Source organism: Pan paniscus, chromosome 2 (assembly GCF_029289425.2).
Source record: "Pan paniscus chromosome 2, NHGRI_mPanPan1-v2.0_pri, whole genome shotgun sequence".
NCBI lineage: Eukaryota > Metazoa > Chordata > Mammalia > Primates > Hominidae > Pan > Pan paniscus.
In genome coordinates, this window is record NC_085926.1 from 135,982,333 (window position 1) to 136,008,065 (window position 25,733).

The 25,733-nt window shown below is 44.2% G+C and overlaps 1 protein-coding gene and 1 pseudogene across 14 annotated transcripts in view; both read right to left on the reverse strand.

Annotated features, from left to right (window-relative positions):
* The window catches only part of DZIP1L (DAZ interacting zinc finger protein 1 like), a 97,886-nt gene that overhangs the window by 59,423 nt on the left and 12,730 nt on the right, over window positions 1-25,733 (reverse strand). For all 14 annotated transcript variants that reach the window (XR_010111659.1, XR_010111658.1, XR_010111657.1 and 11 more), the window contains 9 exons: window positions 20,357-20,441; window positions 17,452-17,573; window positions 14,974-15,135; window positions 10,923-11,051; window positions 9,505-9,567; window positions 6,645-6,785; window positions 4,265-4,295; window positions 3,098-3,151; window positions 31-164 (listed from right to left, as the gene is read on the reverse strand). Coding sequence is in view for 11 of the 14 variants with exons in the window: in XM_063602948.1 (XP_063459018.1) it covers window positions 31-164; window positions 3,098-3,151; window positions 4,265-4,295; window positions 6,645-6,785; window positions 9,505-9,567; window positions 10,923-11,051; window positions 14,974-15,135; window positions 17,452-17,573; window positions 20,357-20,441 (921 nt within the window). In the remaining 3 variants the exon portion in view is untranslated. The remainder of the gene's footprint in view (window positions 1-30; window positions 165-3,097; window positions 3,152-4,264; window positions 4,296-6,644; window positions 6,786-9,504; window positions 9,568-10,922; window positions 11,052-14,973; window positions 15,136-17,451; window positions 17,574-20,356; window positions 20,442-25,733) is intronic.
* On the reverse strand, window positions 23,826-25,530 carry LOC103786759 (keratin, type II cytoskeletal 8-like; annotated as a pseudogene).

The window sequence follows — 25,733 nt, forward strand, 5'->3', positions numbered from 1 at the left end:
AGCCCTCAAAACGATGGCCCTGAAACTCACCTTCCTTATCCCCATGCTTTCGAGCTTCTCTTCCAGGGTGTCCTCCAGGATTGGTCTGAAGTGCTTCAGCAAAGTGGGGTTACGCCTCAGAGCTGCCAGCACCTTGTGCTGTTCATCCTGGGAGTCCTCCATCTCTGTAGCATGAGACAATCACCCAGATCAGCCTGGGCACCTGAGTTCTCCATTCCCAGAGCCCTACTGCACCTGCCGAGCCCTCACACTGCCAGGAATCCTGGTCGGTTAACTCAGGACTTGGAGATTGCACTTGAGCCCCTAAAGCAGCTTGTTCTCTGGGCTCCCTTCTGATCTCAGATTCCAGGCCCCACTGCTGTGGGTTCCAGCCTAATCCTAGCCCCACCTGATACCCTCATCTCGTTTCCATGCCAGGCTCAATTCTGGTCCAGGTGATAAACTGGTGAACAAGAGAGACAGATCGCTGCTCCCTCAAGTTTACTGTCTAAACCGGAGATTCTCCCTCTAACTTTAGCATATATCAGAATCACCTGGGCATGGGTTAAAAATTAATAGTCCCTCACCTCACCCTCCGAAGAGTCTGATTCCATAGGTCTGGGGGAGGACCCTAGAATCTACATTTTAACATACTGAGATGATTCTGATGGAGGTAAGCCACAGACCATACTTTAAGAAATACTGACCTGAGGCTAGCAAAATAAGCAATTACAATTAAATGTGGTAAATGCTACAAAGGAGCAGTCCAAGGTGAGTCAGGGAAGGCCTCCTACAGTGTTCTTCAGGTTCCATCTGGGGGCCTCTGTGGTAAGACCAGGACCAAGCCCTTTGACTCACTCAGTAGACATTAACTGAACAAGTAGCATGAGTGTAATCAGGCTAGGGCTGGATGCTAAGGACACAGAAGCCTATCTCTCATCCCCGAAGGACCTCACTCACAATCAAGGGTGGTGAATTTCACTGCTGGCTGCGAGTTGGAATCACCCCAAGCTGATTCCATCAGAATCTCTCAAGGTGGACCCCAACGCTTGATATTTATATTTTAAATTCTCTAGATATTCTAATAAACAGCGAAGCCTGAGAAACAATGATTCTAGGACAATGGTCCTTAACTGTGAGCCAAAGCATCAGCATTACCTGGTAACTTGTGAGATGCAGATTCTCAGCTCCCACTCCAAATCTACTGAATCAAAAATTCTACAGGTGGGACCCAAAAATCTGGGTTATAATAACTCCTCCCCTACCACCCATTCACCTCTGACCCTGCGTGATTCTGCTCAATAAAGTTTACACCAGGACATGAGCCTCAACCTTGTCTGCACATTGGAATCACCTGCGGAGCTTTAAATGCTACTGATGCCTGGAACCCACCCACTCCATGTTCTGCTTTAGGTAATGTGGGGGTGTAGCGTGGTCCTCCAGACAGTTCAAGCTTCCTGGGTGATTCTTAATGTTTAGCCAGTTGTAGACAGCCACTGGTCTCACAGTGGTTCTCAAACTTGAGCAAGAATCAGAATGCCCTGGAGAGTGTCTGAAAACAGACTGCTGGGTCCTGCCCCCAGAGTTTCTGCTTCAATTTGTCTGGCATGGGGCCTGAGAATTACAACTTTGTATTTCTAAAAAATTCCCAAGTGATGCTCTTGCCTGCTGGTCTGGGACAGGAAGAGGTAGACAAACAGTGTAGTAAGCAAGTAAAACCTCCACTGTAACAGCAGGGGCATGGCCACGGGATCCCCTGACTCATCAGTCTCAGCCTCCTCCTCTCTAGAACCCTGCATCCACTGTTTGAAGATGTGATTCATCCTATCTGAGTTACTCAACAGATACCTTCCTCAAAAGTGATATGCAATTCTAATTTTTACAACTGTATCCCAAGGTTAAATGCACTGGGAGGGTAGGCGGAGGCAGTAGAGGACTAACTGGTTAAATAAATTTTAGTTCATCCATCTAAGGGAAGACTGCAAAGCCCTGAAAAAATAATGAAGCAGTTCTCTTTAAAGAGATATGAAACCATTTCCTAAGTAAGTTGTTAACAATATAACTAACTGCAGAACAATGTGTACAGTGTGTTCCCATTTGGGAAAAGGGAGAAGAATGGGTACACACATGTGCTTATATTTGCACATATTCCCATGTAGCATGGAACGATAAATGAGAAACCATTAACAGTGAAACTTCTGGAGAGGAAACTGGATAGCTGGGCAGAAGGGAGGCCTCCTTCTCACTGTATACCCTTTTATACCATTCCTTTTTTTTCCCAAAGTGCATAGATTACCATCTCAAAAATAAAGAAAAACATTACTTAAAAAATAAAATACCCCATGATGAGCTCTTTGATGGCACAATTAAAACTTGTCTGGGTGTGTCCATTGGGGAACTCTGAAATTGTCATATCATTGCCTTGCTCAAACAAACGGGACCTGGTCAGTAGCTTTTCCAGTCAGCACTCACTCATCTGTCCTGGGAGCTTCCTCTCCCTAACTATCCCTAAGATCTTCTTGCAGTCAGGGAGCATCTCTCTTTTTTTCACTTTTCTTTTGCATCCCTTGGCTACATCTGGTTGAGAGGTCTGCAAATCAGAGTCAGTCACCGGATAGGGTGAATAAAAACAGCAGGTGCCCAATGCTCTGAAAAGGGAGCCGAGGTGGATTCCTATGCATTAGTCAGGCCCTGTGGGACCTGTCTGCAGCACACTCACAATGTAGAATAAAACAGCAAAGGCCATTTTAAGTCAACTCAGCGAGTTCTCTTCCACTGTTCTGCATAGTCGCAGGTGAGAGTCAGTAGGGCAGGCTGTGAATCAGACGTCCCTCCAAATCCTCACTCAGCTACCTGCTAGCTTTGTGACTCTGGACAAGCTAATGACCCTCTCTAGGCCTGGGCTTCCCCATCACTAAACCAGCAGATTGTATGTTAGTACCTGCATGTCACATGCCTGGCACACAGAAGGTGTTAAGAAATATTATTTCATGTCCTTAGTTCCCTCCACTCCAGCTTCGGATGTCCAGATACAGTTAAGTAGAGACAAACTAAACAAGGAGGAGGGCAGCAAATCTGTTTCTGCACTGGACACCCAGGAAAGAAAGTAAGGTCCCACCTTCCTCCGGAGAGTCCTCCTCTGTGTCCACAGCCTTTGGCACCTTGTGGATCCCTGAAGAGAGGAGGAACAGTTAGTGGCACCAGTGCCCTGGACCCCATCCCTGACTAGAAGAAAAGTACAGAACCCCAGCTGAGTATGAGCCAGAAAGAGAAAACCCTCCAGTCAGTGCATCTTGACTGGAGAGAGGCAGGACGGAGCAGACACTGGGGGCAGAAAGATCAGAGTCCACACACTAGCTTTGCCCCTCGCTATCTGTGCAAGAGATGGCAAGTCCTTGAACCCCTCTAAGCCTCAGTTTCCCCATCTAGAAAATGAGGATAATTCAATAGTGAGCCATGTAATGAGATGATGAATCTGAAGTGGCTGGGGAAGGGTGTGGCACATGTCTATTATCAATGGCTCTGCTCTAGCTCCATCCCTCAAGAGGGTCTCCAACCCTCAAGAAGTTCAGGGCCACAGGGGTCGGGCCTGTCTGAACTGGCTACATGGCTGGGAAGGGGATGGGCGGAAGGCAAGGGATAGGAAGAAATGTGAGTTTGCAATAAAAGGCAGAAGTGTAGCTAAAGCCATAGGACAGGGGAGCTGGGGGTGGAGGATGAAGGGCCAAGCTTCACAAGGGGCTGTCCAAGGTCCTCTAAACAGGAGCAGTCCCCTGTGGGTTGCCGTCTACCTTTAGATGCCAGCACCTGCACCCCATTACACACAGACACACGCATCCCCACACCAGAGTACCCAAGAGGAGGAGACTGTATATGCCAAACAGGACACATTCACATGGGGTTGGGGTCAACTTGCTGAACATTGGGAACAAGGTAAAAGTTGCTGGCAACCCTGAATCCTGATTTTCCTCATTCGCTGCAGGCATGGTGAATTAGAAAAGCCTTCTCATGAGCCCCCACTCCACCCATAACCACCTTCCTCCCCACTGCCTCCATCCCTTTACAGACAGGAGCAAGCCAGGCAAGAAGCCCTGCCAGCTGCATGGAAAGCCTTCAGCACAAACAGAGCTGCAGCCTGTGTGGCCCAGAAGCCTGACACTACATGTCCACAGGCTGCTGTCACCAATCCACCACCCATGAATTGACTGGGGGAGAGGGAAAAGGAGGGAGAAAAGCCAGAGACAATAGTCAAGACTGCTACACACTGCCCTGTGTAGACACTTACCTTCCACCTTCCTGAGAGACAAGGACTGGATCTGCAAAGAGGTGGAATAGAGCGGGTTACAACCAGCAGAGAACGTTGTGAGAACTCTGCTTTGAGCAGTGTGTCTGCCTAGCACAGTGAGGAAGGGATGGCTACAGATTCCATGACTCACGTTGGGAACTGGAAGGAGCTCAGATGCACCACCCCAGCCCCCTGACACATCTCTGGGGTCCGTGTGTGAAAGGGAATGGCAGCATGCTCCATTTTCCAAGGTGGGGAGGCAAGAATGTCCCCTCTTCAAAGAAGAATTATGGCTCGAGGGCAGGAGCCCCATAGAAACAGAGTGGGACAGGCACACAGTTGTTCCTATTGGTATAATTCATGGAAAACAGCCAGGGCAAGGGAGAGGCTCCCTCCCACAATGCGGGCGTCTGAGCAGAGCACTCCCTGGGAGGAAGGAGTCAGACACATTCCCGGACAGGAGGCCAGATGTAGACATTCACTGAACTGTCTGCTCAACCCCCCCGCTCCAAGAAGTTCCTGTTCCTTCCCCCTTCATGGCTGCAGGCAGGACAGCCACAGGTGAACAATGAGACTTCACACCACAGCCGGACCCAACATCCAAGTTAAGGCAAAGAGCTCTGGACTGGTAATGAATGATGTCAAAGCTGCTGGCAGCCAATTGTTTGTGGTTTTTCTTGGTTCGTATATTTGTTTTACCACATAAAACAGATAAGCAGCAGAAGCTGATCTTCAGGGTAAAAGGAAAAAATAAAGCAGTTATAGAGAAAGGAACAGAGACACACAGAAAAGGAAAACTGATGACCACATTCATGTCTCTGGTTTCAGTTTACTCCCAGACTCAGCTGCTCCCTGCCGTGAGCTCTGTGAGATGCTCCATCTACCCTTATGACAAACTCCCTCTTCTACTTAAGCTTCGGTTGCTTTTTATTACCTGCAGTGGCACATGCTGACATATGACTCATCCAGTATCCATTCCCCACTGCTGTCTCCTTTGCCTACCTCTACTCCAAACTGCAAAACTAGTTGTTTACTTTCCCAGCCTTTTTTGCAGCTGTAGTTTCCCATGTGACACAGCTTTGACCAATAATATAGATAAGCACAAGTCTTGGGAAGGGACCTTTTCATCAACTTCTTCTGCCAAATATGGTTGTATGGTTGGGGCTACAGTAGTCTGCTTGCAACATGAAAGTGAAGCGGGAAACAAAGTCATCACACTGAAGATGGTAAAAAGAAAAACACAGTCTGGATTCACAATGGCATACTACTTCTGCTAACCAAGCCCAGCAACTGTCACCTCTCTTGCTGTGAAAATAAAAATAATAGTCCCTAATAGACTATTCTGTTATCTTTAGCCAATAGGTTCCTAACTGAATCATTTGCAAATAAGAGTTCTGAGTAACATACAGGACATTACAGCCAGCAGGGAACACTGTGGAAACTCTGCCGTGGTTTCCTTCTTAGGGAAACCTCCAGACTAGAGCTTAGTGCAGAGCTGAGTGTTTTGGGGGGAAACTGAAAAGTGGCAAGACAGTGGGGTAGTTATGTCACCTGGGTGAAATGTGGCTGGGTGTGTGGGAAAGCACAAATAGCAAGGGGTGCAGGAACAAGAGGCCAGGACTAGACAGTAACAGTGGGTGCTCAGTCCAGGGAAGCTGTGTGGAGCCTGGTCCATGAGGTGGGTGGCAGCAGAGGAAGATACAGATTTTCCATAGACCTGGGGCTCTGGAGGGGGAACTCAGCCTCGACTGGGCAGAGAATTGTCAGCAACAGGTAAAGAGTCACAGGGGCCAGCTTTAGGAGAAAGGTGCTAACTAAGTGCCTTTTCATCACACTGCTTTATCTCTCACCTCATCAGAGGCTGTTCGTTTATGAAAAAGGTACTGGTTAAGGAATTCTGCCTAAGAATACTGTGTAAAAAACACACGCTTTGCATTCTTCCTGCCTGGCCGGAGTTGAATCTCATCACTTACCGAGTGCCCCATGAGGACTTGAGTGAGGCACTTCCCTTCTCCAGCGTATTTCACCATCTGTCGAATGAAGATGGGGAGAAGGGGATGCCTACCTTGAAGGATAGTAGTGAGGCTTAAATGAGGTAATAAGCAAAGTATCAGTGAGGTGCTGAGCGTTTTATATGGTCTCTGCTGTTAGAGTGGCCCCATCTGCCAGCAGCCCCTAAGGAGATGGCACATCTTCAGCCTGGAAGGAGGCAGCTACAGCCTTATCATTTTGTGCCCTTCATGCCAGAGGACTCTTCTCTCTCCTTAAGGAGCCTGAGTGGTGAGACTAGCACTGATGAGCCCAGAAGAATCCAAGGAGATCCTCACAGGAAAGAGGCCCAGGGACACCAAGGCCTGGCTGAAAGGAAGGGCAGACCTACCATCTCCTCCTGGGAGGCAATGATCCTAGCTTGTTCCTGCAGCTGGGCACGGAGGGTGCTGATCTGGCACTGGGACTGGGCAGCTGCCTTCTTCTGATCCTGAGACAGGGAGGCCTGGAGCCTCTGGTTCTCCTCCTGTAGCTGGCGGGCACAAGATGGCTGGTCAGTCAAATGTCTGCAGGGACATCTTAGTGCCTGGTGTCTGCAGGCTCAGCACCTGTAGGCAAGTGCCAGGCAAGCACAGTAAAGGATTTTGAGACCTGGACAGGCTTTCTAACAAGACAACCTTCCAGTCTGGGGACATTTTTGTGCTGTGCCTGAGAAGAAGTAAGAATGGAATGCATGCCTTTAAGACCAGGAGAGAAAGGTGTAGCCACCCATTGAAGAACAGTCAGATAAATTAAAACCATTTGAAAATCATCAAATGGATGTTTTTAGGTGAAAACAAGAGGTGAAGAAAACAAGTTAACATGCTACTTCTGATGTAATAGCAGAAATAAAGTGAAAATATTTATTAATATTTGCATAAAGAAACTTTAGAAGAATACAAAAGAAAGCCATAAAAGTCACCTGAGCAGTAGGTGTTGGAGACAGGTAGATGGGGACAGGTGGGAGTGAGACTCTACTCAGTGTCTTATATCTTAATATATTTCTCCTGTTTCTGGAACAGGAAATGTGAATGTGAATGTGAATGTGAATGTATTTCCCATTTGAAAATGCTTCAGTTTCAGCTTTCTACATATGGCTAGCCAGTTTTCCCAGCACCATTTATTAAATAGGAAATCCTTTCCCCATTGCTTGTTTTTCTCAGGTTTGTCAAAGATCAGATAGTTGCAGATATGCGGCATTATTTCTGAGGGCTCTGTTCTGTTCCATTGATCTATATCTCTGTTTTGGTACCAGTACCAGTACCATGCTGTTTTGGTTACTGTAGCCTTGTAGTATAGTTTGAAGTCAAGTAGCGTGATGCCTCCACTTCCTTACACCTTATACAAAAATCAATTCAAGATGGATTAAAGACTTAAACGTTAGACCTAAAACCATAAAAACCCTAGAAGAAAACCTAGGCATTACCATTCAGGACATAGGCATGGGCAAGGACTTCATGTCTAAAACACCAAAAGCCATGGCAACAAAAGCCAAAATTGACAAATGGGATCTAATTAAACTCAAGAGCTTCTGCATAGCAAAAGAAACTACCATCAGAGTGAACAGGCAACCTACAAAATGGGAGAAAATTTTTGCAACCTACTCATCTGACAAAGGGCTAATATCTGGAATCTACAATGAACTCAAACAAATTTACAAGAAAAAAACAAACAACCCCATCAAAAAGTGGGCAAAGGATATGAACAGACACTTCTCAAAAGAAGACATTTATGCAGCCAACAGACACATGAAAAAATGCTCATCATCACTGGCCATCAGAGAAATGCAAATCAAAACCACAATGAGATACCATCTCACACCAGTTAGAATGGCGATCATTAAAAAGTCAGGAAACAACAGGTGCTGGAGAGGATGTGGAGAAATAGGAACACTTTTACACTGTTGGTGGGAATGTAAACTAGTTCAACCATTGTGGAAGTCAGTGTGGCGATTCGTCAGGGATCTAGAACTAGAAATACCATTTGACCCAGCCATCCCATTACTGGGTATATACCCAAAGGACTATAAATCATGCTGCTATAAAGACACATGCACACGTATGTTTATTGCAGCACTATTCACAATAGCAAAGACTTGGAACCAACACAAATGTCCAACAATGATAGACTGGATTAAGAAAATGTGGCACATATACACTATGGAATACTATGCAGCCATAAAAAAGGATGAGTTCATGTCCTTTGTAGGGACATGGATGAAATTGGAAATCATCATTCTCAGTAAACTCTCACAAGGACAAAAAACCAAACACCGCATGTTCTCACTCATAGTTGGGAATCGAACAATGAGAACACATGGACCCAGGAAGGGGAACATCACACTCTGGGGACTGTTGTGGGGTGGGGGGAGGGGGGAGGGATAGCATTAGGAGATATACCTAATGCTAAATGACGAGTTAATGGGTGCAGCACACCAGCATGGCACATGTATACATATGTAACTAACCTGCACATTGTGCACATGTACCCTAAAACTTAAAGTATAATAATAATAATTAAAAAAAAAAAAAAAGAAAATGCTTCAGATAAAATAAAACCATCACATGTGAGTGATCGTGCTTCCCTACACTGGAGTGAGGAGCTCTACCATGGACCAGACTGATCTAAGCCTTTTCATCTTCTGAGCTTTTTGCAGGCGGAACCTGGGGCTCTTATGAACCAGCTTCCTCCTCAACTTGCCTCCTGCTCAGGACATTTTTACAGAAGCTGTTTGCTCTGCCCTGAGGCCTGTTGCTCCCTGTTCACTGTTCTCGGTATCTAAGTCCTTCCCTTTGGACTCCTGCTGAACTATCACTGAGGCCCACAGCCACCTCGTTCTCTCCAAGGGTGGGGGAATTTCAAAGAAGAGCCCAAACGTGAAACGACCAGGCGATTCATCTGAGGTTTATCGAACAACCCTCCCTGGAGGGCCTAAAGGGGTCACTGCAAAGAAGACCACAGAACAAAGGATGTGTTCGATTCAGAGGAGAAGGCCTGGAGGCCCCTGCTCCTGAACAGGGAAGCTGCTGGCTGGACAGCTCACCCCTTCTGTGTACTGATGGGGACAGTAGCCAGGAGCAATATCTGCAGCATCTGCCAACCAGTTCCAGGTGAGATAGGGGAGATGGTGGGTGAGGGGGCGTGGAGAATGCTGAATTCTGAGAGGAGGTCACAGGAAACCAAGCTCCCCGAGATCACCCAACAAAAGCTACCTCTTTCTTCTCAGCCATGTGCTCTTCATGCAGTTCCTTCACTTTTCTTTTCCACTCTGTTTTCTGAAAAAGATTAAAAGCTTATCAAATGGGCCCTTGCAGGTATTAAAACATGTTATAAAGCTACAGGAAGTTAAAAGTACTGGCTCATGGGTAGGCAGACAGAGTAGTGGAATAGAATAGAAAATCCAGACAAAGATGGAAATACATAGAAACTAAGTATGAGGAGAGGGAGATGGATTATTGACTAATGGTGTTGGAACAAATGGCTAGCTACCTGAAAAAAAATAGGAAGTTGGATCCTTATTACACATCTTAAAGCAAAATAAATTGTAGGTGGGTCAAAGATTTAACACAAAAAATAAGGCCAAAAAGTACTAAAAGAAAACACAGGAATGTTGTCTTTTTAAATCTCAGAATGGGGAAGGCCATAAAGAAAATATGAATAATTGGATAATTTTGACTACATAAACATTAATTCTTTGTTATATGGCCAAACCATAATATACAAAATTGAAGGACCAACAGAATACTGGGGAAAATAACCACAACTAGAACAACAAAGGGCTGAGTTAATTTCCATACATTATACAAACTCGCAAATTGACAGGGGAAACATCAATAATAGAAAAGTAGGCAAAGAATGTGAACAGAGTTCTCAGGAAAAGAATGGCCTCTTTATAATGTGAAACCTGTCAAACATCAATCGGCAGAAACACCTTACTGCTGATTGTTAGCTAGACTTTACATTTTTTCTCAAGAATCCTGGACAGCAGAAAGATAAGCACAACATGATTTAACACCTGTACCAACTACCCTTCTTTGCCATGGAATTATCAGTGATACAGACCATTTTATAACCAGACTGCAGTAAAATTCATCCAGCGGTGGCCAGAGCCACCTTCTACCAGCTGGTGAGAGCAGACTGTGCACAAGTCTTCCTGGCTCCATTCAGTGACCTCACATTGATAGCAGGAAATCGGCCATGCTGGGAGTATTTACACCACGGAAATTGGCAAATGCTACAAATTAAAGCTTTTTTAATTCCAGAGAGCTGGTTGCTAAACAACTACCATCACAACAATGGATGCATCCCAAATATCTTCAAACCCAAGAGACTGTCACAGTTTCTAAGAGTTGCTTCCAACTGGGTTAGAATCAGAATGGGGCAAAGGTGCCAAATAAGAGACAGAGTTGTATGTATTTTTTAAAAGATCTTAGGCAAATCTGACATTGCACACATACCACCAGCCTCACCTGAGAACCCTATTCTATGCTTTCATGTACTGGCAGAAGGTCTGAAAATATAGAACTTTGATGTCCTTCAACTTCTCTACATTCATAAATGAGAGAATATATTGGAAGAGAAGATGGCTCTTGGCTTCCTCTGGGAAGAAAGGCATGGAGCATCAGCTCACCTGAATTTCTGTCTTCTCTCTCAGGGCCTGAAGCTCCCGTGCCTGCCGGAGCCACTCCTCTGACTCCTCATCTCGCAGTGATCCCAGGTTGGACTCCATCACACTGTGGGACTGCAGTGCCCGCAGTTTCTGAAAAGGCCAGGGCATAGTTTTATTCAGATGAAGATCTCATCATGATGTTGTCTTTTATACCCAGAACAGTGTCAGAGGGGCACACCTTACCCAACTCATCCTCCCAACTCATCCTCACTAGATACCTACTCGCCTACAGATATTCACACAAATCAGCATTCCCTTCACAAGGGCTCTCCTGGGGGCTCAGCCCTTGCATAGAAAAAGCAATTCCATGGAAGAACAAATTAAAGAGGGTAGTTTCCATTTCACTTAAATTCTGCTATACTCAAAATCCCAAGCTCTCCTGACTGCTGCCCCATTTCTTCCTCAGTCTGGAATACACTGATGAGAATGAGACTCTTAGAGCCTATGGGAGGGTCTCACCCCAGGCCACTCCCTGAGGACTCCTGCCTCTCTCCCTACAAAACATCCTGGCTGTCTCCAGAAAGGGCTTTGCACAGCTTGAAGTAGAGTCATCAATACCTGGTGATTCCTGGGCTAGCAGTGTGTGTGACCTGAAGGAAAAGGTACAGAAAACTGGATCAAAGAGAGGATGCCTTTCCACCCACCTTTGATTATTTCTTATAATATATGACTGTCGTAGTAACAAAAGCAACATATTTCTATCTGTATGACTGTATAAAACTCATAAGCCCTATTAAGGCTTTAAGGAAGTAACTCCAAGTGCCTAAGTTTAACTTGGTATCATTCTTGCTAACACTTCTCAACTATTGCTAAACAATACTGGTTCCAAAGGTTAACAATTTCTAAACTCCCTGAATATTTTCAGAGTCAAATGCTTGATCAGATGTATGCACAACTCCTGGGTTCTAATGTGTCACTCCTGGTTTCCATATGCTGCTTATGACACACCACAGAGCTGACTTTCTTGGCATTACAAACCTTCGTGGTATTTCCATTTAGCTAGACACTCGTTTGGCATCTCAATTTACCCCAGGTCTAATCTAAAGTTCTCTCTTTAGTCAGGTAATGTAGCCAAAGTAAGCTCTCAGACTTCTGTATCAGGGAAAAAGTTTTGAGGAAAAAATATTTTCAATATACATATAGTTTTCATTGGCCTTCCTAACATCAGGAAGAATCATTTTTTGCATTTTGAAAATGGACATCTTACAGTGTTTTTTTTACAATCATTCTAAATGGAATCTTGCTGGGTTTTACCCTTAAAATTTTTTAAAAATACATTAACAAAATGACTACCCAACTACACTGAGAATTTGGTATCCAGTTTGATTCCTATACTTTAATAAAAGTAAAACAATAAAATATTGAAAGGAGACAGGGTGAGACACACAAACATACAAACACAATATAAGTAATCCTATAGGGGAAAGGTTTTTTAAAAAGAGTAAGATGGGCCAAGCGCAGTGACTCAAGCCTGTAATCCCAGCACATTGGGAGGCTGGGGTGGACAGATCACTTGAGCCCAGGAGGCCAGCCTGGGTAACATGGCGAAACCCCATCTCTACAAAAAATACAAAAATTAGCTGGGTGTGGTGGCACATGCCTATAGTCACAGCTACTCAGGAGGCTGAAGGAGGATCACTTGAGCCTGGGAGGTCAAGGCTGCAGTGAGCCGTGATTGTGCCACTGCACTCGAGCCTGGGCAACAGGGTGAGAACCTGTCTTAAAAAAATAAATAAATAAATAAATAAATAAATAAATAAATAAATAAATAAATAAATAAATTTAATTAAAAAAAAGATAGCATGTTCCAGTTTAGGAGAACATGATCCAAGTTAAAAAGGATATCATGGATGGTAAGGATTATGTCCTCATTCACCAAAACTCATAATTTTCTGACCAAAAGTAACCCTTTGACCCTTGAAGAGGTGGTTTCTGAACAACAACTTCAAATTCCTGTCAATACCTATTTATCAAACGTCTAGTCAGCTAGCACTGTGTCGGGGAAGTGTGGGGGTCAGGAGATGTTTGCATGCGCTTGGGAAGGATGGGTGTGGAGCTGTATATTAGGAGCATGAGGTCAACAGTGGAGCAGCATCTTCTCTGCCACAATCATCCCTGGCCCAGCTGGGAAGCATTTTGGATGGAAGGGCTTGCGTCATTTTAGGGAGCCCCCATCCCCACCCCAGTGCACACAGAGTTCTCGTTTCAACCCCTCCACCTTCCACCTTTGGCTTTCCATCTCAGACAGGGATGATGGAGCACCCAAGACTCCAGGCATATGACAATTTCCTTTTGAAAAAAATTTGCCTAGGTGCTTCTTTAGGTAAAACGTGGAATGATTGTGAAAAACGCTATTAGACAGTTCATTTTCAAAAACAAGATTCTCCTTGATCTAGGAGGACCAATGAGAGATAAATACATTTAAAAAATATTTTTCCTTGATACAGTTTTAGTCACACAGGTTTATATGGGAAGATATGGTCAAGGGATAACTTTTTTTTTTTTTTTGAGAAGGAGTCTCACTCTGTCACCCAGGCTGGGGTGCAGTGGCGTGATCTCAGTTCACTGCAACCTCCACCTCCTGGGTTCAAGTGATTCTCCTACCTCAGCCTCCCAAGCAGCTGGGATTATAGGCACCTGCCACCACACCCAGCTAATTTTTGTATTTTTAGTACAGACAGGGTTTCGCCATGTTGGTCATGCTGAACCACCCACCTTGGCCTCCCAAAGTGCTGGGATTACAGGTGTGAGCCACTGCGCCCAGCCCAGGGATAACTTTAATAAGGTTATCCTGCATAAACTTGTTAGTATATCCAGTAGAAGAATAGGACCTTTGGAAATTAAAGAGCTGGGTTCAAATCCCAGCTCCATCTCTTCTTAGCTAAGTGACCTTGGGCAAGTTATATGGGCTCAATTTCTTCACCTATAAAGAAAGAATGACGGCCGGGCGCAGTGGCTCATGCCTGTAAATCCCAGCACTTTGGGAGGCTGAGGTGGGTGGATCACTTGAGGTCAGAAGTTCGAGACAAGCCTGATCAACATGGTGAAACCCCATCTCTATGAAAAATACAAAAATTAGCCAGGAACGGTGGCACACGCCTGTAATCCCAGCTACTCCGGAGGCTGAGGCACGAGAATCACTTGAACCCAGGAGACGGAGGTTGCGGTGAGCCGACACCACGCCACTGCACTCCAGCCTGGGCGACACAGCGAGAGAGTGAGAGCAAGAAAGGAAGGTGGGGGGAGGGAGGGAGGGAGGAAGGAAGAAAGGAAGGGAGGGAGAGAGGGAGGGAGGAAGGAAGGAAGGAGAGGGAGACAGAAAGAAAGAGAGAAAGAAATAAAATAGCTTTTTTTAAAAAAAACTTTAAAAAGAAAGTACTAAACCAGTGATGCACCTATTCTGAGAATGTTATGGTTGATTGCTATGAAGATTAAAAGTTAGTGTATATAAAGTATACTGCATGGGGGCTGGAAAATAGTAAATACAGTCATAAATGTTAGGTATTACATGTGACCTCTGAAGACCCCAACAGAATGTCTGGCATGTAACCAGTATTCAGGGAATATTTGTTGGGAGAAAAATGCATTCATTTAAATTTTGCCCCATTTCTTGTCCAGTGATGAAAGCCCTTCACAAAAATAAGAATAATACCTAGAGATATTACTATATACCAGATACACTACTGATACATTACTATATGCTGGATAATGTTACATACTGTATATGTACTAATTTAACCCTCTCAGCAGCCTATCTTACAGAAATAAAACTGAGGCATGAGGAGGTTAACTAACTCATTCAAGGTCTCACAGCCAGAATGTGACACAGCAGTGATTCAACCCCAAGGCGTCTGAAATCTGGGCCTCTAATATCAGGCCTCTGATAACTGGCCTCACAGTGTTTTAGCTTCCAACAGCAGATGAAATAAAACCAGTACAAACTAAGAAATGAATTTTGAGAATAAGCAGATTTCCAACAAAGAAACTTTAAAAAGCCTTTTATGTTGGGTACCTCTTCTAGTGTAGAGTTCTGCTTGGCGACATTTTTAAATTCATCCCAAAATAATTTTTTTAGTTTATCTATTTCCCCATAAAGTTTGGTCCACTCTTGTTCTTTCCATTTATCAAATTCTTTCTTAGCTTCTATTTCCCTCTGATGAATGAGCTCTGCTTCCTAAAAAGAAGAGCAAGAACAATATGATGATTAATTCCACATTACAGCAAATATTTACTAAGAACCTACTTAGGCCTCCTTGTCTATGCAAGTCACTATGGAGACCCAAAGAGCATTCATCCCACAGTTCCCATTCTTTGGACTTGGGAGGACCAGTCTAAGCCTACTAAGTCTACTACTTCTAAGCATCTTCAGAAGTAGTAGATTCCTTCTCAAGAAACTACTTTATTTGCTCATCCGTAAGAAGCAACTACTCAACCATTAGTTTTATCATGAGGTTGCAGCAATTCAGTCCCATCTTCAGGCTCCACTTCTAAGTCTAGTTCTCTTGCTATTTCCACCACATCTGCAGTGGCTTCCTCCACTGAAGTCTTGAATCCCTCAAAGTCATCCACGATGGCTAGAATCAATTTCATCCAAACTCCTGTTAATGTTAATATTTTGACCTCCTCCAAAGAATCACACATTTTCTTAATGGCATCCAGAATGGCAAATCCTTTCCAAAAGGTTTTCAATTTACTTTGCTCAGATCCATCAGAGGAATCACTATCTATGACAGCTATAACCTTACAAAATGTATTTCTTAAATAATAAAACTTGGAAGTCAAAATTACTCCTTGATTCGTGGGCTGCAGAATGGATATTGTGTTAACAGGCTTGAAAACAACACAAATCTCCTTGTACATCTCCACCAGAGCTTTTAGGTGACCAGGAACATTGTCAATGAGCAGTAATTATTTTGAAAAGAATCTTTTTTTTAGCAGTAGATCTCAACAGTGGGCTTAAAATATTCAGTAAACCATAGCTGTGCTGTCATCCGGACTTTCTTGTTCCATTTTTAGAGCACAGATAGAGTAGAGCTAGCATAATTCTTAAGGGCCCTAGAATTTTCACAGTGGCAAATGAGCATTGGCTTCAACTTAAAGCCACCAGCTGTATTAGACCCTAAAAAGAGAATCATCCTGTTCTTTGAAACTGTGAAGCCAGGCTATAAAAGTTCTAGATGGCTTATTCCTATAGAAGGTTGTTTTTTCTACACTGAAAATCTGTTTAGTACAGTCACCTTCATCAATTATCTTAGCTAGATCTTCAAGATAACTTGCTGCAGCTTCTACATTAGCACTTGCTGCTTCACATTGCACTTTCATTGTTATGGAGATGGCTTCTTTCCTTAAACCTATGAACCAATCTCTTTTAGCTTTCAACTGTTCTTCTGCAGCTTCTTCACTTCTCTCAGCCTTCATAGAAGTGAAGAGAGTTAGGTCCTTGCTTTGGATTAGGCTTTGGCTTAAGGGAATTTTGTGGCTGGTCTGATCTTCTATCCAGACCATTAAAACTTTCTCCATCTCAGTAATAAGGCTGTTTCGCTTTCTTATCATTTGTGTGGTCAGTGGAGTAGTGCTTTGAATTTCCTTCAAATTTCCTTTGTATTCATAACTTGGCTGTTTGGCACAAGAGGCCTGCCTCTCAGCCCATCTCAGCTTTCAACATGCCTTCGTCACTAAACTTAATCATTTCTACCTTTTGATTTAAAGTGAGAGATGTTTAAGTTTGCCATCTTATATGGATAGTTTGTGGCACCCCAAAACAATTACAATAGTAACATCAAAGATCATTGATCACAGATCACCATAACAGATATAATAATAACGAAAAAGCTTGAAATATTGTGAGAATTACCAAAATGTGATACATAGACATGAAGTGAGCACATGCTGTTGGAAAATGATGCTGATAAACTTGCTCAACACAGGGTTGGCACAAACCTTCAATGTGCAAACAATACAATGTCTGTGAAGCACACAAAACACACAAAAAAAGAAGTATGCCTGTATTTGTCACAATACCAACTATGCAGCTGGTGCTCAATAAATGCATGCTGAGGGGATGAATAATGAAGGGATGAGCAGGGCAACTTATGTATTTTCATTCTACAAACATTTACTGAGCATTTTCTCTGGGCTGGGTTCTGGAGCTTTCAGAATCAAACCCAGTCTTTGTCCTCAAAAAGTTAACTAACAGCATTGTGTACGAAGCTAAAATTCAGGTTCAAATGTCCTCAGAGGGTGCTGACTAATGCAGGAAACTGCATCTCTCTGCTCTACTCTCGTCCACATAAGTCTGGCAAAAACAATTCAATTTTCCTTTCCAGGCTACCTAAAATCATTTGCCATGTCCAAGAAGGCACTATCCCAGCTCTGACTCCCAGCTCTGGGAAACTAGCTGGAATTTTTGCCCTGTGGGATTCATGTGCATCAAGGGTCTCCTGGGTAGTCCATGACCCAAGTCTCCCTGATGTTTTCTCTCCCTGCCCACCTGGAGCTGCCGCTGCCTCTCTGCCTCCCTCTGGGCTTCCAGCTCCCCTTGGGTCCACTTTAGCTTGGCCCGTAGCTCTTCTAACACCTCTTCCACTGGCTGTTCCTGTTTCTTCTGTTTTCCTGTGGGGTCCATGCAAAGACAGGTGACCAGTTTAAGTCCAAAAATCAAGGGAGTGTAGTTTCTCACCTTGTCAATCAGCCATACCTCGGTCTCAAACCAGCTTCGCTACTTAGTACGTTGACACTGGGCAAAGAACATAACCTCCCTGTCCCTCTGTTTCCCCAAACTGGAAAATAGAGATAACAATAGCACCTAACTCAGAGGGCTGCTGTGAGGATGAAATGTGAGAATGCAAAGTGCTTAGCATAGTGTCTGGCACGACAGCTCAAAAAATGTGAATTATTATTGTACTGTCACTTAAAATAAGTATTTTGACAGTACTGACACATGGAAATAGAAATTTAAAATTACTATAGTAACAGAACGGAATATCAAATAGCATGTACACCAATTATCAATACAAAGAACATATCCATGTATCCTGACAGTAATCAGAGAGAATTTTAAAGTAATAAAAATCACTGTAGTTTTAAGTTCACTTTTTTCAATAATATAAGTGTATAGTTGTAAATTTCAGGCCGGGCGCAGTGGCTCATGCCTGTAATCCCAGCACTTTGGGAGGCCAAGGCAGGCTGATCACTAGGTCAGGAGTTCGAGACCAACCTGACCAACATGGTGAAACCCCGTCTCTACTAAAAATACAAAAAAAATTAGCCGGGTATGGTGGCGGGTGCCTATAATCCCAGCTACTCAGGAGGCTGAGGCAAAAGAATCGCTTGAACCCAGGAGGCAGAGGTTGCAGTGAGCCGAGATCGCACCACTGCACTCCAGCCTGGGAGACAGAGCGAGACTCTGTCTCAATAAATAAATAAATAAATTTCAAATGGAAAAAAAAGCAGCATGTATTATAAAGAACCAAAGCTCCTTTAAGTGTATACTTTAAATTGTTTAAGTGAACAAAAAGATTCAGCATGAATTATAAAAAACATCCTAACTAAACCACATACTGATGATAAAGCAAGAGTTAAGGGTCAAAAAAGAATACAATTATTCTTGAACATTTGTTACTTTTTAAAGCATATTTAGTGATTACTAGATAAATCATACTGTTATTAAAATTCTAAGCCTTTTCTTTGAAAAGAGATGTGGCGTTTCTCAGGTTGGACATTTTACAAACAAACAATTTTTAGTTGCAGTAGAAATTAATTTGGTTTAATAACATGATTTGAGGCGACTGTGGAATAGGAGAGCTGGGCATCTGGGAAGTCAGCTGCCTGTGAATAAAGAGGCCATGACCATTAATATAGCAAAAGTGATCTTAAGAACACATTTCTCTCTCCTTACAGCACTTTACATTAAGGAAATAAGAGATATGCTCAAAGATCTACATGCAAGAATATCAATCATCATGTGATTTATAATAAATAAATGTTGGGGTAAGCCATATATTCAACAGGAGGAAATTGTGAAATAAATTATGATAGCCACTTAATGAAATACTATTTGGCCATTAAAAAATCACATTTTCAAAGATAATTTAATGACATTGGAAAATAAGACATATTCTTAAATGAAAATAAGCAATAGTCAAAGCGCACATTATATGATTATATATGTCTACAGGAAAAAAATGACAGAGAATACACCAAAATATTAACTGCTGGTGATACCATCCATGGTTTTTATTTTCTCTTTTCTACTTTCCTATATTTAAATTTTCTATACCAGAGACATATTTTTATTCAAAAAAATTTAAGGCATGGAAAATTTATTTTTCCTTAGCCTCCAATGCAGAACTAAAAAGAATTAGATATACACTAAATACATAGTTTTAGGTAAGTGGTACTTTTTTCTTTTTTATGAAAAGAGAATTTGAATGATGGAAAATAGGAGGAAAAGTTTTACTTAATGGCATTTTTACATCTATATTTTGTGTTTTAACAAATATTTCTTGTTGAACCTCAAAAAGTGAATATAGGTTGAGTGCAGTGGCTCATGCCTGTAATCTCAGCACTTTGGGAGGCCAAAGCAGGCAGATCACTTGAGCCCAGGAATTTGAGACCAGACTGGCCAACACAGTGAGACCTCATCTCTACGAAAAATTTTTAAAATTAGCCAGGTATGGTGGTGCGTGCCTGTAGTCCCAGCTACTCAGGAGGCTGAGGTACGGGGATTGCTTGAGCCCGGGAGGTGGAGGCTGCAATGGAGCCGAGATCAAGCCACTGCACTCCACCCTGGGTGACAGAGTGAGACCCTGTCTCAAAAAAAAAAAAAAGAAAAGAAAAGAAAAGTGAATGTAAAATATGCAAATCTCTTTATGGGGAAAACATACAGCCTTGCTCCTCATTTTGGAATCTGAAATTGTAAAATTAAAGTGATTAGATCATGATAAGCTCAAGTATGTAGAAAAGTCAAAGAACTGGTCTGACTGCCCATTCACCCCATTAGGCTTATTCATGGCTGGCATCAGGGAACTGCAGATTCGCAGAAGGCTGGAAGGTAAGAGCCCTTCAAAGTCACTCCATCTGAATGCCCCATTCACAGTGAAGGCCACTGAGACACAAAGGGGAAAGCATGGACCGAGGTTACATAATAAATAGCGACAGAGCTAAGAGTGAAATCTACCTGTCTGACTCCCAGCCCTTCTTTACACGTGGGGTCAGAAACCCTTCCAACCCATGTGGGCTCCCCCGGTGGTGGATGGTGGGATCATCCCATCCCCAATTGGACAGTGAGGTTCTGAGAGCAGTTTTGGGTGCTATAGGTGGTCACCACCCATTGAATACCAGCCCCAGCCCTTTCCACAGTCCCAGAAGGGGCCCAGGCTGCTGTCCGGACTCACCACCTTCTGCCACGCCTGCATGCCTGCGCTGGATGTGGCCCCGGAGAAAGGTGGCATTCATGAATGTCTTGTCACACAGGTGGCACTGTACAGAGAGGAAGCAATGGGGAGTACAAGATTAGGTCACCTGAGTCAGCCTGGGATTTTCCCTATATCAAAGCCCCCATCCCCTTGGGACCCCTGGGCTGCTTCAGAAATAAAGAATTTAATTTACTGAGCAAGGCAATGATGTCAGCCCATGCTGCCCACTAGGATCACCGGAGCTTTAAAATACTACCAGTGTCCCGGGAAACTGTCAACACTGGATATTTGATGATACTAAGGAATTCTGTTGCTTTTTCAGAGTGTGATGATGGTGTTTGTCTATGTTTAAAAGTCAGAGTCTTTCTCTTTTAGAGATACAAATAGAGACATTGAAATACTACAAATAAAATCATATTACTAATATGCTTCAAAATAATCCAGAAGTAGGGGAAAGTGGGCAGGGGAAGAGATGCAACAACACTGCCCATGGGTTGATACTGTTAGTGTGTAGATAAAGGTTCATTATATTATTCTCTCTACTATTGTACATGTTTGAAATTTTCCATAATAAAAAGTTTTTAAAATATGCCAATGTCTAGGTCCCATCCCAGGGTGGAGAAACACCAGAGGCAGAGGTGAGCAAATAAACAGCATCTGTAATTCCACATCCCTCTCCTAAGACATTTTAGACATAAGCAATCTATCACATCGTCTTCTCACTGTAAAATTTCAGAATTCTTCTCAACACAGCTTTGGAGGCTGCCATTGTTAGTTAATCCATAGGCAGATTATTTGCTATCTTTGCAGACAATTGTGACAGGAATTGCCAGTTGTCCCCCAATACCCATTTTCCCTTTCTTCCTTGGTAATAGTAAGTCTGTGGCCAATGAGAATAAACACTCTATGTCCCAACCTTCCTAGCAACCAGGTGTGTCCACAGGACTTACTACTAAAAGGGTTCTGACCCTTTTAATCATAAACATCATATCAATTATATCAATTTGTTATCAATTAATAATATATCATAACGATTCCTTCTGTCCCACTGTGATATTGTGATACAATAAGAATGTAGGCTGGGCACAGTGGCTCACACTTAAAATCCTAGAACTTTGGGAGGCTGAGGTGGGCAGATCACTTGAGCCCAGGAGTTCGAGACCAGCCTGGGCAACCTGGAGAAACCCTGTCTCTAAAAAAATTAGACAAACATGGTGGTAGGTGACTGTAGTCCTAACTACTCAGGAGGCTGAGGTGGGAGGATCACCTGAGCCTGGGAGGTTAAGGCTGTGGTGAGCCATGATCAGACTGCAGCCTGGATGACAGAGTGAGACCCTGTCTCAAAAAATAAAAAAGAATGTATATTTGGTCTTTGTTCCTTCCTAGTTTCTGGCAAGGAGGTCCTAAAACACTTACAACAAGCTGGTTCAACCTGCAGCCAATAGGCCACATGTGGCCCAGAACAGCTCTGAATGCAGTCCAACACAAATTTGTAAACTTTCTTAAAACATTATGAGATTTTTTTAGGAATTTTTTTTTTTTAGCTCATCAGCTATCATTAATGTTAGTGTATTTTATGTGTGGCCCAAGACAATTCTTCTTCTTCCAATGTGGCCCAAGGAAGCCAAAAGATTGGACACACCTAACTTACAATCTTCAGAGTGATAAGGGCAGTAAAGCACCTTTTGTAATAATATTTGGTCTTAGAGATTCTGAGATCCTTGGAATCTCCAGAGTAATAAGAGCGTCTACTATTGTTTGAATGTTTGTCCCTTCCAAATCTCATGTTGAAATTTAATCTCCAGTGTGGCAGTGTTGAGAGGTGGGGCCCAGTGGGAGGTATCTGGATCATGGGGCAGATCCCTCATATATAGATTAATGCCCTCCCTTGAGGGTGAGGGAGTTCTCATTCTTATTAGTTTGACAGAGCTGGTTGTTAGAAAGAGCCTGGCATTCCTCTCCCCTTACTTCCTCTCTTGCAATGAGCTCTGGACAGGCCAGCTCCCCTTCACCTTCCACCAGGAGTGAAAGCAGCCAGAGGCCCTCATCAGGTGCCCAGTCTTGAACCTTCCAGCCAGCAGAACTGTGAGTCAAATAACCTCTTTTCTTTATAAATTATCCAGCTTCGGATATTCCTTTATTGCAACACTAAACTTACTAAGACAGTGTTTTTTGTATGCTAATGAAAGGACTGTTGGCTGGGCACCTTCTGCCCCACCCCGCAAATGACTTTCTGGTGACCAACCCCCATCCTTTTTTTTTTTTTGGCTAATCAGCTCTCATTACGATAAAGATGCCGGGCTCAGGTAATCCTCCCAGGATGGGGGTTGGTCACCAGAAAGACCAAGGCATGGGTAGAGGGTTGGAACTTTCAGCCCCACCCTCCAGCCTCCAGGGAGGGAAGAGGGGCTGGACTACTAAGCAATGGCCAATGATTTAATCAATTATGCATGCTTGGTGGAATCTTATAAAACCCCTAAATGATGGGATTTAGAGAATTTCCAGATTGGTAAACACTAAGGTGCTAGGAGATGGCACACCCAGAAAGGGCAGGGAAGTTCCGAGTCCCTTCTCCCATACCTTGTCCTCTCTTGTCCTCAAGTGCATCTCTTCCATTTGACTGTTCTGACTTCTATCCTTATAATAAACTAGTAATAAAGTGTCTTCTTCCTGAGTTCTGTGAGCCATTCTAGCAAATTATTGAACCTCAAGATGGAGTTATGGGAACCCTCAATTTGTAGCCAGTTAGTCAGAAGTACAGGAGGCCCAGGTATCTGAAGTGGGGCCAGTCTTGTGGGACTGATCCCTTAACTCATGGGATCTGATGCTAACTCCAGGTAGATAGTGTCAGAATTGAATTGAAGGGCACCCAGGTGGCACTGGAGAATTGGTTGGTGTGAGGAAGAAAAACACACATTTGGTGTCAGAAGTGTTATAAGCAGAAATAGGTAACCCATCCATCCATAAACTATGAATGTCTTAAAAACCTGAACCAGCATGATTTGTGCCCACATCCTCAGAGCCTGGCACAGGGCCTAGCCACCATGACAATTTTTATTAAAGGGCAAATGTCCCTAATCCATACTTCCATGGAGACACATTCAAACACTCCATGTTGCTTTGGGAAATGAACTGTCACTTGGTTGAATAATGGAGTCAGTATTCCAGAATAGGCCTGGCTCCACCAATCCCTTGTCACACATAGATTCAACACATGCACACACAAACCCCTCACACACACCTTTACACAATACACTCCTCTACATATACATACAAATCCTCCATCATATATAAATATGCACGCACTCACACCCTCTATAAATACACCCTTAGACACATATACATCCTTCTTCTACATACTCATCCTTACACACACTCTCCATAAGTACAAACACACACTCTTACACACATATATACCCTTCATTCATTCACACACACACAAACACTATTTTTTTTTTTTGGCAGAGATAGCTGAGGTTTTATTTTGGACCAAAAAAAAAGCAATTGAATTGTTTTGTAGCTGGAGGCATGGGAAAGGGGGGCCCCTAGGCAGTAAACTCCCCCGCAGGTGGGTTGAGGGCTAGGGCTGAGCCTCAGGTGGGTCTCCCGTTCCCTGTGCTACCCTGCACAGCAGCCTCCCCTGCTGGGCTCTGGGGCAGCCGCAGGAGGGGCAGGCTGGGAGGGGCTACCACAGCTGTTCACTTGGGCAGGACATCAGAGGACTCGGACACCAGCTTCCCATCACAAGTCTCTACCTTCTTCACAACCACAGTGGCTCTGGTGGAGCTGGTGCGGCTGAAGGAGCTGGAGCCTGCGCCAGAGCCAAAGCTGGAGCCCAGGCCGTAGCTGAGGCCAGGGCTTGTGAGGCCCCCATAGGCCGAGCTCAGACCACCTGCATAGCCGCTGGTGGTCTTTGTATGGATACTTGTGTTCTGCATCTCAGACTCCAGCCAGCTTTCCTTGCTCTCCAGCAGCTTCCTATAGGTGGTGATCTTGATGTCCAGGGCCATCTTGACATTCATCAGCTCCTGATACTCACGCAGCTGCCGCTCCATGTCCTGCTTGGCCCGCTGCAGGGCGGCCTCCAGCTCGGACAGCTTGGCGTTGGCATCCTTAATGGCCAGCTCCCCCCGTTGCTCGGCATCTGCGATGCCCTCTGGCCTTTGAGGCCCTCAATCTCAGCCTGGAGCCGGCTGATGTTCTGGTTCATCTCAGAGATCTCAGTCTTTGTATGCTGCAGGTCATCTCCATGCTTCCCAGCCAGCATCTGCAGCTCCTCATACTTGATCTGGTACATGCTCTCAGCCTCAGCCCAGCTGCGGTTGGCGATCTCCTTGTACTGTGCCTTGACCTCAGCGATGATGCTGTCCATGTCCAGGGAGTGACTGTTGTCCATGGACAGCACCACAGGCGTGTCTGAGATCTGGGACTGCAGCTCCCGGATCTCCTCTTCATACAGCTGCCTGAGGAAGTTGATCTCGTCAGTCAGCCCTTCCAGGCGAGACTCCAGCTCTATCTTATTCATGTAAGCTTCATCCACATCTTTCTTGATGAAGGCAAATTTATTCTCCATCTTTGTATGCTTATTGATCTCATCCTCATACTTGTTCCCGAAGTCCTCCACCCAGCCCCTGCATGTTGCCAAGCTCTGCCTTCAGCTTCAGCTTCTCCTGGCCCAGAGTCTCCAGCTGCTGCCTAAGGTTGTTGATGTAGCTCTGAACATGTTGTCCATGTTAACTCTGAGCCGTCTTCTGCTGCTGCAGGAGGCTCCAGTTGGTCTCCAGCATCTTGTTCTGCTGCTCCAGGAACCATACCTTGTCCATGAAGGAGGCAAACATGTTGTTGAGGGTCTTGATCTGCTCCTTCTCCTGGGTGCACATGGCCTGGATGTTGGGGTCCACCTCCAGGTTAAGGGGGCTCAGCAGGCTCTGGTTGACAGTGATGGCAGTGATGCCTCCCATGCCACTGGCCCCACCATAGCCTCCGCCCAGGTCACCCCAGAAGCTGCTGCTGCCCACTCAGGAGAAGCTCAAGGAGCTGATGCGGGCACTGGGCCCACTCATGTAGGAGCAGCTGCTGAAGACCTGGGGGCCAGAGGTGGGCACCTTGTAGGACTTCTGGGTCACCCTGATGAACATGGTGGAAGCAGGAGTGGAGGCAGGTGGGCTGAACCAGGCGGAGATTCCAGAAGGAGCAGAGAAGCTGCTTCTTGGTCACAAACACTATTAATACACCTTTTTATACATGCTCCAGAGTTGTATCCTTTATAACATAGTACAAGCACACATTACACACCACACACCCTACATACACACAGAGGTACCCTTCAAGTATTCACACACACACACACATTAAA